The 14,849-nt window shown below is 41.4% G+C and overlaps 1 protein-coding gene across 2 annotated transcripts in view; it reads left to right on the top strand.

Moving 5' to 3' along the window:
• LOC109044720 (major facilitator superfamily domain-containing protein 6 jef) overlaps positions 1 to 14,849 on the top strand; it is a 49,049-nt gene that overhangs the window by 17,925 nt on the left and 16,275 nt on the right. For both annotated transcript variants that reach the window (XM_072305857.1, XM_072305858.1), the window contains exons 3-5: positions 1,629 to 2,010; positions 8,664 to 8,975; positions 12,114 to 12,311. In XM_072305857.1, the coding sequence (XP_072161958.1) occupies positions 1,629 to 2,010; positions 8,664 to 8,975; positions 12,114 to 12,311 (892 nt within the window). The remainder of the gene's footprint in view (positions 1 to 1,628; positions 2,011 to 8,663; positions 8,976 to 12,113; positions 12,312 to 14,849) is intronic.

Below are 14,849 nucleotides of genomic sequence, written 5' to 3'. Positions count from 1 at the left end.
TACACGTTCTATCAAGGGACATTTGACAACTCTCGAATGTTCATACGGCGTTTTTCCTTTAGCACGGGCAGTCTAGAAAAGCCTCTGGGGACAAGCGGCACGAGGTGTTACGCAAAGTACGGTTTCAGAACAAGACCGATAAAAATTGTTCTACTTCAATCTTATCATATTACTCCTTTTGTAAATTCCCCATCTCCTTTGTGACCAGCTTAAAGACTAAAGGGTCTTTTGAGCCGTAAATACTTTTCAAGGGAACGGAGGATGCGTAAAAAGTTGAGTTCCTCCCTTTCGATGTCAACTTGCTCATCAAAACAATTCGAAAAGATTTTGCGGGTTTATTATTGAAATTGATAAAGAAAGCGTTAGACAAAGGAGACATAGAGAAAATAGAGCGATCCTATTGGTGGATACGGGTGATTGCATTGGACAAAGGGAGTAAGTAATAGACAAATTAACAACACACGACAGGCCCAACGGTAAGGCCGTCATTCTCCCTTCATAGTCTATTATAACAACCACCCGTTTCAACCAACAAGAGCATCCCATTTTCCCTTTGTCTCCTTTGTCTATAGCTTTATCTTTCAATTTTATCTAACAAAGCTATAGGCATATAAGACAAGAGAGACATGGAGAGATCCCATTGGTGGAAGCGGATGGTTGCAATGGACAAAGGAGGTGGGTAATAGACAAAGTGACGGTAACTCACGAGGGACCCGAAAGTTAGTCCATCATTTTCTTCCTTAGTCTATAGGAACCACCCATCTCAACCAATAGGATAGCTCCATACTTCCATGTCTTCTTTGTCTAATGCCTTGACTATCAATTTCAATAATCAGCCCGCAGAAGGTTGATCTCTGCCTATTCATCCATCACTTACATCCCATATAGCCTCGCGACTTAATCCGCTGTTGGCAACTAACCTCGTTTGTCCCTTGCAACCACCAGCTTCCACCAATAAAATCGATCAATTTTTGTCTCTTTTTTCTATATCTCTGTGTATAGCCTTGTCTAAAGTTCTTCCTATACTGCCGTGCCACGAAAAAACGCCGTATATGAACCTTCCTTAGTCGCCAAATTTCCATGGATCAAATAAGAATTTTCAAGAAAATTTGTGAATATTTTCCGTTCAGTTTTTCAGAAAATTTTCTTCGTAATTAGACCTATATTATCTGAAAACTTCAAGAGAAAATATTGATAATTCTCCTCAAAAATAAACATTTTACCAGAGAAAATTTGGCAACTCTCGAATGTTCATACGGCGTTTTTCCTTAGCACGGTAGTATAGCTCTGTCTATAGCTTTGTCTACTGCTTTGTCTATCAATTTCAATAACAAGCCCGGAGGTTGATCTTTGCCTATCTCTCCGTTACTTACATCACATAACCTCGACTTTATCCGCTGTTGGCAACTAACCTCATTTGTCCCTCGCGACCACCAGTTCTCACCAATAAAATCGATTAATTTTCGTCTCCCTCGTCTATAGCTTTGTGTATAACCTTGTGTATAACTCTGTCTTTATCTCTGTCGACAACGTTGTCTATCAGTTTCAATAACGAGCCTGAAGGTTAACCTCTGCCTATCTCTCTTATACTTAAATCCCATAACCTGGAATTTTTCCTCTGTTGGCAGGTGGCAGAAGGGACACACGCTGCTGCTGGTCTCGCTGTCCTGCTGGATCATCTTCACGCTCCCGCTGGGCTTCATGCAGCCGCCGGCGACGTCCTGCATCCGCCGCAACGCCACCGACTGGACCCTCGAGGCCCCCGAGACCCCGCAGCGGCTCATGAAGCGCGAGGCCCCCGCGTGGGCCTTCGACATGGGCCCCGGCGCCGCCGCCCTCCACGACCTCGAGCCCTTCTCCCGACAGCTCGTGCGCGCCAAGCGGGGGACGCGCCCCCGGCTCACCCCCGGCAAGTCCCCGCTCGACGTCAGCTACGCCTCCAACTACAACCACGAGGAGCAGAAGAACTGGGTCTCGCCCTTCTTCAGCTCTATCGTCTATCGCACACAGGTAAGATCATATACAGGGTTATCCAAAAGTCACGCACCACTGGCCATGAGGGGGAATGGCTATTTGAAATTTTTGAGTAATCTCCTGCACCTCTCCCCCTGAGGGGATCAAAAACTGGAAAGTACCTAAAAAAGTTCCCTCTCGGTATGAGGAAAATCGTCTTAAACCGCATATCGATACCATAATTGAACGTATTTCTGTCAAACGGAACTATGTGCATTATGACGTGAGCCTTGTTATGCATGTATTCTTATGGGTCTCAGGGCTCATGACTTAAGGCACATAGTTCCGTTTGACAGAAATACGTCCAATTAGAAGTGAAGTTAAGACCAGTGGTGCGTGACTGTTGAATAACCCTGTAGATGGAACCAATTAGGGGTGATCGCGATAAGTTGCGATTTGATCGGAGAATGTATCGCGATTACTTGAAGCAAAAATGTGTGCCTCTCAAATTTTCCCGTTTCATTTTCCGCACCAAGGAATGTAACTCTATTCCAAGGTTGCCAAATCGGCTCAAACAAGCATATTCTTACAAAAATGTGCCGGAACAATGGAGATGTTGCATGTGTGAGGAATTTGCGATTGACAATAGATTCTTACATGTATGTAAAAGTTCGCGAGGAGCACGATGGTGCCCCTGGTTTCCTCTGAAATCAACTCCCAAGCTCAAAAACAGCTCTCAAGATAAGGCCAAAATGAAGGGGATATCCTACGCTATCCTGAGAGTCCACCTCTACATCAAGACAAACTCTCCATGCAAAGATAGGGAGCAAATACATTGACAGGGCTGCCACTTTATTTGGGGACTCCAAAACTGAAAACACGGCAACCCTGCTAATATATTTGCTCCCTATCTTTGCATGGAGAGTTTGTCTTGATGTAGAGGTGGACTCTCAGGATAGCGTGGGATATTCCCTCCATTTTGGCTTCAACTTTAGAGCTTTTTTTGAGCTTGGGAGTTGATTTCAGAGAAAACCAGTGGCACCATCTTGTTTCGCGCGAACTTTTGCATAAGGATCAACAGTCAAATTGCAAATTCCTCACACATGCAACATATCCATTAGGGGTGATCGTGGTAAGTTGTGATTTGATCGGAGAATGTATCGAGATCACTTGAAGCAAAAATGTGTGCCTCTTAAATTTACCCGTTTCATTTTCCGCACCAAGGAATGTAACTCTATTCCAAAGTTGCGAAATTGGCTCAAACAATCATATTTTTACAAAAATGTGCCGGAACAATTTCTGTCAGAAATTTTACTAATTTTTGCAAGAGATCAGAAGGAAAATAACGCAAATTCTCAGGAAAAAATGATCAAATTCTCCTAATAAATATACAATTTGCGAAAAGAACTTTGGCACCATTAAAATGTAGTTGCGTTCTTTTGTATTAAAATAAATACTAAAAACTATAATTGAATTTTAAAAGTTCGTCAGATTCACTGAAAAAACTTTTCTTCGAGAAACTATTTTAACTTAAAGTCTCGTTCCTTGTCGACAAGATCTAGTGTTTTTTGGTCAAAGGAACGTTGTTTCGTTAACGTGTTTTTAACGTAAACTCAACGATAGCAAAACAACGTTTCTATAACAAAAAAACTGATTTTGAGTTAAATCTGCACGGTTTTAACGAAAGAGAGCCAAATATTGTCGACAAGAGACAACGCATTAAGTCAAAATAATATCTCGAGGAGACTTTTTTCAGTTTTGGCAACAACCTGCAGACAGGGAGCATTTCGCGATCCTACTCAATGGGTCGATAAACGATATTTTCTTACGTCTGATGTCCCTCTCGTACCCATTCTACTGCAATTCACCAAAATAAAAACTTTTGTTAGAAACTGCACGGAAGAGGAAGCACAACGAAGGCGAAAGAATGTGTTCTCGCTAGACTGAACTGCACGAGAAAGAGAGCCGGGGAGAAATAGAGGGGGAGGGGGCTGAGGGAGAGATTTTCGCTTACGCTCCAAGTAAACTCAATTCTTGCTCTTAACGTCAGTCTATTGTGTTCTCAAGTGGCGCTCCAGCTTGGGAGGCGAGAGAATGGCCACTTACCTTGACGGATTTATAAGTTTTCGTGTATTAATTTTCCGGAAAATATTCCGTCGCCGCGAGTCTTTACCGCATCTTGGCCTAGGTCAACCAAAAATGACTTATGCGTATGATAAATGTTTCCGTGCCGGAGAAAAGCAAGTATGAACCTTCCGACGTTCTCAAATTTCGTTGGGAATAGGACAAAATGTCCGAAAATAAAAGTCCGAAGTTTTACGGATTTATAAGTTTTCGTGTATTAATTTTCCGGAAAATGTTCCGTCGCCACGAGTCTTTACCGCGCCTTGGCCTAGGTCAACCAAAAATGACTTAAGCGTATGAAAAATGTTTGTGCCGGAGAAGAGCAAGTATCACCCTTCCGCCGTTCTCAAATTTCGTTGGGAATAGGACAAAATGTCCGAAAATAAAAGTCCAAAGTACAAAAATGTCCAAAGCCCGGTATAAATTGGCAGTAGAATCTGTGCTCCAAAATACCATAGACCTACAGCCAGCTGTAAGATTTCCAATAGCTTCTATAGCTGGCAACACAATTACTTATAGCCCTTTATAGTCGATGGCGATTAAGCAACAGCCAGGCGATAAAGTGTATGCTACTCGTAAATGTTACTAATTACGGATGCTAGGACTTAGTGAGTTTTTGGACTACCGCTCTCTTTCTGTGCTGTAGTATCTTGATTTATTTTGCGAGGAAAGCTCCGCACTTTTGAAAGATGCCTGTCATTCCTAATATGTCGGAGCGCCTCTTCAATTTCGTATGATACTGTGCAATATCTCTGGTGTGAAATGGTTGTTTCAAGCGCCGCGGTACGCTGCGGCGCGGCGCGGTGGGCGGGCAGCCAGCGCTGAACGCGCACTGGCGCCTACAAACCTAACAGGGATACTTCACGCGTTGCGCAATGCGTGAAGTATCCCTGTTAGGTTTGTAGACGCCAGTGCGTCGCCGCTCCGCTTTGTGATAGGCATTAATATTTAATCTCGCGGAGTCAGCGTTTTTCAACTGAATTTTGAAGTGTGATTTTGAAATGTTTGCACATCTTGTATGGATTATTCTCATTTTAATTGATGAAAAAAATATGTATTGAAGGAAAATATGATATGTGTTTTGTAAATATTAGGGTGATTCCGTATCAAACTTAATGATTCCCAAAGCACATGAATTTCTACACATTTTTTTATAGCCTTTTATAGCCGATGGCGATAAACTGTATAGCCCGGCGATAGGAACTATAGCCCGGCTGCATAATTTTTTATCGCTTCGTATAGCCCGGCCGTATGATTTTCTCCGCATTCTACAGCCAGCTATATGCTTTTCTACCGCCATCTCTAGCCGGCCGTAAGAATTCCTATGGCATTTTGAAACGCAGCTCCTATCGCCAAGTTTTACCAAGTCAAAAAAGTCCACATCTACAACATGTCCAAATATCTGTAATGTCCAGTAGCAGGATTATGACCAAAAACAAAAATGTCCAAATGTCACATAATTTGACAACTTGGCAAAATAGTGAGCTTGGAAGCTTTCTACAGAAATATCCATCTTGGGGATAATGGAGAAGCAGTGATACAACCTAAACTATTCTCGGTATAGTTAAACTACATAGACACTACAGACAGAAGAATTTATAAGAACAGGTAAATGAGAATATAAATTATGATTTTTATCGCAACCGGACATTCGGGCGTGTTTTATTTTGCCCATTTCACTGCCACTGGACATTTCAGACTTTTGGACATTTTTTGCTCATAGACTTGTTTCACATTGGCAATTTTTTCACTTCGGACAATTGTGCAATTCGTGATTCTGGAGGCTCCTAAGGGCGCTAAAACGACCGTTCGGCCGATCGAATCAAGTGAACCGCGATCCCTCACATGTGACATTCACACGAGTTTTTGTGTGGATGGTGTGCATTTCGTGATTCTGAAGGCTCCTAAGGGCGCTAAAACGACGGTTCGGCCGATCGAATCGATTGAATCGCGATCCCTCACTTGTGACTTTTACGCGATTTTTTGTGTGGTTGGTGTGCAATTCGTGATTCAGGACGCTCCTAGGGGCGCTAAAACGACACTTCGGCCGATCGAATCAAGTGAACCGCGATCCCTCACTTGTGACTTTCACGCGATTTTTTGTGTGGATGGTGTGCAATTCGTGATTCTGGAAGCTCCTAAGGGCGCTAAAACGACCGTTCGGCCGATCGAATCACTTGAATCGGGGTCCCTCACATGTGACTTTTAAGCGAGTTTATTTATTTTTGGACATTTTGCCCTATCACCATTTCGTTTGATAAAACACGTATTTACTTGGAGACATGAAAAAAAATGAGAAACGTTGCCAGAGCTGCATGTAACAAGGTGGTTAAATCGTGCTATTTTGCGTTTACGGAGAAAACAAGGCTTAAAAGTTCAACAATTGCAATTAGAGTCAAAAACTGACTGGTGCCGGCACTCATTAGCGTTCAAATATTTTGACTCTATTTGACATTTTCGGACTTTTTGACCTTGTTTTTCCCGTAAAAAAGTGTGGATCTAGGACTATTTTATTGACTTTTTTACTGAGAGACTCATGAATCATTTTCCTCCAACTCATTCGCGATTTGTTCTAAATTATCTCTAAAATTTCAAAGGAAAATACTTACTCATAAGTTTTCTTCAAAATTACTATTTTATCGGGAGAAATTTGGCAACACACGAATGCTAATACGCCGTTCTTCCTGCATAGTCTGAGAAACCATCGTGTCAGCATTGTTTTCGAGGCCAAAGCACTGACAAATAGTGTAAACGTAAGAATACAATTATTCGTGTTCTGCGGATGAGCGTGTTGCATATGCACAAAAATTGAAGGCGTTTTCGAATTCCTTGCGTTCCGCTGACTCCGTTTAAAGGTACCGGCATATGTTACACTATGATTGAAGAAAGACGCAAGTCTGGGAAGTTTTTTTTCAAGACAGAATTGCCGCGTATATAGTTTTGATGTTGTTTTTGGAACTTACGTGAATGAAAACCTTAAAACGGCAACTTTTCTCGTTCGCTGAGAACAGTCGGCTGTCAAAAAAAAGCAGGTCTTTTCCTTCTTTTTTTTTATCAGAGTTGAATCATTTTTTGGCGTGAGAAAATTTAAAGATTTCTGAGAAATGTCGATTAAATTCCTCGTGAATATTCATGAAAATGATTTTAACTGCGTTCTTTTGATTGGAAGTAACTGTGGCTTTTTTGTCCGTTTTTAACGACGTTTATATGAAGGTTCCTAAGATGATTGTAACTTTCAATGAGGTATGAAGCCTTTTTTTTCTTTTTTATTGCGCATGGTAATATCTCTCTTCCTACAAGTTAACACAAGAAAAAACATAATAACTGGCTGTCAATTCCCAATCAGATTTCTGTCTGTGTTAATTATGCATCTGATGACGTTTTTTTAGCCGCATGGTGGGCACTGTCAAAAATCTAGTACTGTCTACTGAATTTCCTGAAGAATGTTTAAAAAAGTTCATGTGATGACCACTAACATTCTTTCTTCCCATGTATTTTATGACCCAAGAGCCACAGACTCACACAGATAGTGGAGCATTGTTGCCAGATTGTGCTGAAATTCAGCACATTCTCCCATTTAACTGAATGTAAAATATTGTCTGTTTTTCACACAATCAGGCAACATTCTAGTGGAGAGAAAATAAAGTGGGATACGTAACTTCACTAAACTTTCGGCGTATTGTGGGCGTAATGGTACCCATTAAAATGGTTTATGTCCGTGTATCGTCAAGACCGAAGATCGAGTTCCCTTGCTTTCTCCTTGGAACCTCTTTTTCCTGGGCAGACCCCATATTATTAGATTCGCTATAATTAGGGACTGGGCTTTCTGATGTGAAAGAATACGGTTTCAGGAAAAATCCATCACCATACAAAGTGAATAGCTTTTCAAAAGTTGTTCGTGCGATCAAATTTATTTTCGAGCATAATGAAGAAATCTCAATCAGGAGATGACCGTGTTATAGTTGAGTCAAGAGAGCACCGATTATCTGGAATAGGTGGAAGTGTGGAAGTAAATGAAATTTCACCTACTCGTAACTCGATATAGGTACAGAGCAAGGTAGATTTAATACGAACATTTTCTTATCAAATAGCAATGTACCTGTGTACATAATCAGACAATTTTGTACGCAATTTAATCTAATTTATCTGAAAATTTTTAGGAAAAATATGCATAAATGATGTCAAAAATACATGTTTTATCAAGAGAAATTTGGCAACTCTCGAATGTTCATATGGCGCTCTTCCTTAGCACGGCAGTAACAGTCCCTTTATAGAGATAGTCAGGAGAACCCGGCTCATAGATGTCACAAACGGGAATAAAAAGTACACAATTTCAACGTTTTTCGCAATTTTTGATCAACTCATTCCCGAATTCCTGTCTTCGTTTGTTCCTTGCCCGTGCCCCTAATTCCTCGGTCCATTCCGGTTTATAATCTTTGCAATCGGTGAAAATGTAGTCTTTATCAATCTTGAATTTAGCTTTGTTTCCCGTTTCCCCCCCTTGTTTTTCCACTGTTACCATTGTCTCGGGCTGCCCTGTAAAAATGTGTATAAAATAATGTTACTGTTTGACTCGTTGGTTGCAGGACATCAACAAGGCGTTCTTCCTGCTGCTCCTGCTGGTGGTGATCGGGGAGTTCTTCTCGGCGCCGGCGATCACCCTGGCCGACTCGGCGGTGATCACGCTGCTGGGCGAGGACGCGGATCGCTACGGGCACCAGCGGATGTTCGGCTCCCTCGGCTGGGGCCTGGCCATGTTCTTCGTCGGCATCGCCCTCGACCACTCGACCTCTTTCCCGGACCACCCCTGCGGCCCCAACGAGCGCGAGAAGAACTACACCATCTGCTTCGCCACCTTCTCCGTCCTCATGGGCGCCGCCCTCATCACCGCCACTCAGGTTCGTACACTCATACATTTCAAAAAGATGTCCTCATGGGCAATGGAGATGTTGCATGTGTGAGGAATTTGCGATTTGGCTATTAATTCTCATGTAAAAGTTCGCGAGAAACACGATGGTGCCACTGGTTTTCTCTGAAATCAACTCCCAAGCTCAAAAAAAGCTCTCAAGTTGAGGCCAAAATGGAGGGGATATCCCACGCTATCCTGAGAGTCCACGTCCACATCAAGACAAACTCTCCATACGAAGATAGGGAGCAAATACATTAGCAGGGTTGCCGTGTTTTCAGTTTTAGAGTCCCCAAATGAAGTGGCAGCCCTGACAATGTATTTGCTCCCTATCTTTGCATGGAGAATTTGTCTTGATGTAGAGGTGGACTCTCAGGATAGTGTGGGATATCTCCTCCATTTTTGCCTCAACTTGACAGCGTTTTTTTGAGCTTGGGAGTTGATTTCAGAGAAAACCAGCGGAACCATCGTGTTTCTCGCGAAATTTTACACAAAGAATCAACAGTCAAATCGCAAATTCCTCACACATGCAAAATCTCCATTGCGTTGGTCGAAGAATCGTGCTTTGATGCTTGATTCTAACAGATTAGCCAAAAATAAGACGATATGTTCGAACAGCAACTTTCTAAGTTGAATATTAACCGAGATAGCGTCCTTTGAAAAGTCGGGTTATGATGTCATCCCGTATAGGGCCGGATTAAGGGGGTGGCCACATATGGGCCGCGGCCTATGGCGGAAAAATGTAGGGAGCGGCAAATTTTGCAATCCTTTTGAATGTAATTATCAAAAAAGAAGAGGAAAAAATCGGATTCAGAACATACATTACAAACGGGAAAAGGCGACAAAATCTCTCATTTCCTGAGAGTAAAAGTATAGTAATTTCTAATTTTGTTTTCTTTCGGTGATGCAAGAGACAACACATGTATTTAGTCGAGTTAAGAGAGAAACAAAACACGCAATTTGTCCTTGAGCGGAGCGGCGCAGAGAGCAATGGTGACGAGGACTGAGATGAAAAGCGGCGCGGCGGTCGGCATGAAACGCATAGCGCCTACAAGACTGCATGAATACTTCAAGCATTGCGTCAAACAGTGCGGTCGGCAGCGGTCGGCGGGAAAAGCATAGCGCCTACAAGACTGCGTGAATACTTCACGCATTGCGCCAAATACAGTGCGGTCGGCGCAGCGGTGGATGTTAAAATTATTAAACCTCATTTATGTTTGTTCCTTAATAATTTTTTCGTTCGTTTGTTATAAATTGAAGGCCTTGTCTAAACAGGGATGTGTTTACAGAACTTAACTTTTGCAAATAGTCTTGAATATTATAATCGAATTGAATAGAACTAGTAATATTTAAAAAATGTAACAATCTCAGTCATCAAAAATAAAAAGTTATTGTGTTACAAACATTTTCGAAGAGTTTCATTCTTTATTCTTATTTTTTTAAAGTCAGCGATTCTTCAAGAAAAAATGAAGAGAGAAAATTTTAAAAAAGGCGCATTGCTTTAAATTCTTTTTAAAGAGATTAAAAATTAATATAAGATGGGAAAGAAACAAAAATAAACGTAAAAAAAGTGACAACAGTAACACGCGTATTTCTTTTTTGCTCCAAATTCATCTTTTCGGGTTCAAAAAATCTTAACCCATCAGGTCTCACGCATATTCACTATCACAATAATGGTGAGAGCCTAAGTCAATGACTTATATAGTGTAAATTCGGCCGACGTAGACATAAGCCCCGATGGCTAAGTAGGTAGGGTGTTAGGTTCGTAAACTGTAGGTCCCAGGTTCAAATCCCGATAGGTAGGCCAAAATTTGCAAGTCGGTACTTGCCATGTCGAGTCTTCGATACTTGCAGATATACAATTGAAAATTTTTTTCATCAAAAATTCGATAAATTAAACCATTTTTTGCTATTATTGATCAATAATAATACATATGATATGGGTGCAGTGTGCATACCTGCAGTGACTATTTACTAAATTTAAAACAACAATTGGCTAGAAATAAGTAAACACGCCTGGGAGTTAGGCAACATCCATTCATGCCGGGCGTCCCCGTTTACTAATTCTAAGACAACAGTTGGTTTCAATACAATAAACGCGCATTCCCGTCCAACACGCCGTTTACTAATTTTAAACAAACCATTAACTTGAAGCCAGTAAATGCACGTGGGAGTTACGCAACTGTTTCCTATTTCTAAGTAAACAGTTTACCTAGATCAATACGACGGATACTCACTTCAAACCAACGATAATTTCTTAAATTTAGGAAATATTTTCACGGCATGGAATGTTTCCTTTTTTTAAGTAAACGCTTTCTTCTTTTAAGGGGACGTGGAGCGTTGGATTGAGAAAACGCTATTTCTTGATCCAAGGTAACTCCGTTGTCTTAGTTCAAACCTCCGTTTCTTGTCGATACTTTTTAAGTATCCAGTTTACTTGGTCTAAGACGGCTTCGCCTTGTATTTAGGAAACATTTTTTTCTAAAGTTCCATGAACTTTTGTTAGTGTTGACAGGGCTTCCACAAAAAATGTGAACAAAAAATCGATCGATCACCCTCGTGTTATCAGTCTCCTTCTCTCTTCTCTTTGTTTTGATTATCTCGGCGATCATGCAGTCTGCAGGTTTCTATTTGAAATTTTTATATTTTATTTTATTATTCCGACTGAAAATGGCTCAGTTTTGAGCCAACACGTCTCGGATTTGTATGTGTGTTTTTTAGCCTTGTTTCCCGTTGTTGATGCTACCACCAAAATAGAGATTGGCGCTCACGTGATTTGAAAAACATAATCGGTTCAATTAATGTCATTGAAAAACGAGACTGATTACACAGTGAACAGACTCAGTCTGGCTCAGAATAAATCATGATGATCCGAGCGTCAGTTTCCCTTCTGCGAAGGAAAACCGACTCGAAGGAGAAGCGATGATGAACCGCACACAGATCGCGTCCACATCGGCGCCATAATTACAAACCACATGCCCGCTCGAGGGAGTTAATCGTTTCACGGAACAACATCAATGTCGTCGTGTACACATTCTGCCGTGATAAGGAAAAACGCCTTATGAACTTTCAGGCGTTGCCAAATTTATACCAGAGATGGACGAATCATGTTTCTTCCTTTTCTTTGCAGATTAACTTCAAATACGAGCCACCGATTGAGGTGGAACAGGAGCCCCCGGTGGCACCACCGCCTCCGTCGCGGGAGGACTATCTCCAGCAGGAGCTGGCGCAGCAGCTGAATCTACCCTCGCTGGCCAGCGGAACTACCGGAACTACCGGAACTTACGGCCAGTCCGATGCCAACAAACCACTACCCAATCTCGGCAAGGTAAATATAAACTCGATTGCAAAATATTGTAGCCGCTCTCTATGGCAAAAGACTTTTTCTGTCCATGGACAGTGTTCGAAACTCACAGGCGCCAACGCGCCAAATGCGGCTAAAAGATCGGTCATGGCGCCTAAAAAATGAAGGGTCTGCGCCAACGTGGCCCCCTAAAAATTGCCCCCTAAAAATCTGAATTTTCATATTAGGTGATTATTTGAAATTTTCAGCACTACAATTGGACGTATTTCTACCAAACAGACCTATGTGGCGATGAGAAATGTGGGGTGTGCTCTAGAAATCTGCATAAGAAGCAATGTAAAAGTGGGCGTGGTTCCTTTTGAAGAATTGGCAAAGCGGGATATTGCATTCTATCAAACAGACCTATGTGCAGCTGAGTGCGGAACTCATGAGCCGCGGGCATGGCAAGAGAGCCTTGTGCACAGGGCTCATGAGTTACAGCGCCCCGACGACGATCACCTCCTCTCGAGTCGGATCGATCATTGCCGCTGACGTCACTGGCGCACAATTATTCTCATTCACTCTTACGGCCAGAGACTAACGAGCACACCCCATATTTCTCACTTCCACATAGGTCTGTTTGGTAGAACTACGTCCAATTAAACTTTTGTCTTTCCCCAAGTTACAGCTTCTTACTAGTTCTGTTACGAAAACATCTTGCGTCTAACTTTTCACTAAATGCGCCGTAATCTGTAGGCAAGAAGTCAATTTGGCCCCTAAAAAATCTTCAGTGGCGCCTAAAAATCGGACTTGATGCGCCACATGGCTCCTAAAACTCAAAGGTGAGTTTCGAACAATGTCCATGGACTACATGAGACGCGATTTATCGGTTGGTTGCGGTTCAAAGTAAAGCACATTAAAAAAAGGTGAAGTTGATTTAACATTCTGGATGTAAAAAAAAAGTGTACGAGAACATGCAAAATGCTGAATTAACTGCCACAGCAGTTACTTTAGCAATGCCAACATGTAAAACTAACTGCCGGTAGCGGGCAATTTAGCATTTCGTGAGTTCTCGCACACTTTTTTCACTGCCAGAATGTTAAATCAACTTCACTTTTTTTTCGGTGTACCTACACTGATATAAACATTTTTGTTCTTTTTTTTTAAGTTTCTTTGAATTCTATTCCTGTTTATTTTCAGTAACTCAGGATTCCACAGCCATCCATAGACATGAACTTTAACAGGGATTATTTTACTGTCAGTAGACATCAAGGGGATTTTGGCACATCCATGCTCCGGCTTTAAAATTTTCAGGGATTAAGGTCGAGTAGAATGATTTTTTGCAGATCCACTCGTCAGTTCCGTACAAATTTGTCGCCACCACCCGAATTCGAACCCGGAACTCATTCGTCTATAGTCAGACGCGCTGACCGCTAGGCCAACCTGACCGGCTGTTCTTGTGTTACTTTTGGTTAATATAGGAAATGGAACACAAACTAATACAAATTGTTTGTTGATTTTAGAACAGTTTTTGGTGGATTCAGCGCAGAAAACAATGGAGAGAAAACGCTCGAAAAACCGCACACTAGAAAAGCGGTCTAAGTTGGCATTGCACAGAAACCTAATACCACGTCTGTTTTGAATGAATACATCAATGGGCATTACTCACCTCACTGAAAACCCCGACTAGATTTTCTCAAACGATTGATAGGGTTAATTCCACAATGTGTGACGTGCAGTTCTCAAATTGTGAGACCTCCTGAACAGTTCAGTCGCACGGAAAAAAACGCACGTTCCCTATCAATAAAGAGTGTTTAGAACTCAACTTTACACATTAAAACACGGGATTTCTTCAAAACTTTCGTAAAAAATGCGCCATGGACCGGTAACTCTCAGTTTGCGGCGCACGAAGATTTATAGATGAAAGCCACTGAATTCAACTTGCGTCGTAAAACTTATTTATTGTATTCTCGGTTTGAATTCCGCGGGCAGGTTGAAACTAATTTATTTTTTAGACAGGAAAAAATTCGCCTCCATGCAGGAGGGGGAAAGAGGAGCAAACATGTTATGGCTTTTTTGACCTTTGACAGTGCTTGAAACGTTTTAATTGAAATGATCTACCTCGAATATAGAGCTGCGAAAAAGTTCAATTTAATCCGTAATTTCTTTCCCGGGTGCACGAAATTTGAAACATTGCGTTGTTTTGTCGAAAAATAATTGTAGTAATGAACATTCCTATCCCGACACTAACTTTTAGTAACGTTTCCTATTCCTATTTTATGAGCCACCCCCCTCCCCTACGCAGCTTTGATGGGATGAATTTTTTTGTTTATGAACTGATCAAATCAAGTTTTGAATTTCTAAAAGTTTAGAACATTCATAATCTGTAATTTTCAGATCATAATAACAGAAGGTAAACAGCAGGACAGAAAGTATTTGATTTTTTCGGTTTCTGTCCTGGACACATTCTATCCTCTACATGCAATTATCTTGTTGCTTTGAGCCACCAGTTTGTACATACTTTAAAAATCAAATTTTGATAGCTTTGCTCCAAAACTCAAAAGTTTTTAAACATTAAAGTTA

The sequence above is a fragment of the Bemisia tabaci genome, unplaced genomic scaffold (assembly GCF_918797505.1).
Source record: "Bemisia tabaci unplaced genomic scaffold, PGI_BMITA_v3".
Taxonomy (NCBI): Eukaryota; Metazoa; Arthropoda; class Insecta; order Hemiptera; family Aleyrodidae; genus Bemisia; species Bemisia tabaci.
The sequence above is the reverse complement of the archived record's forward strand: the minus strand, read 5'-3'. Positions and strand labels throughout refer to the sequence as shown.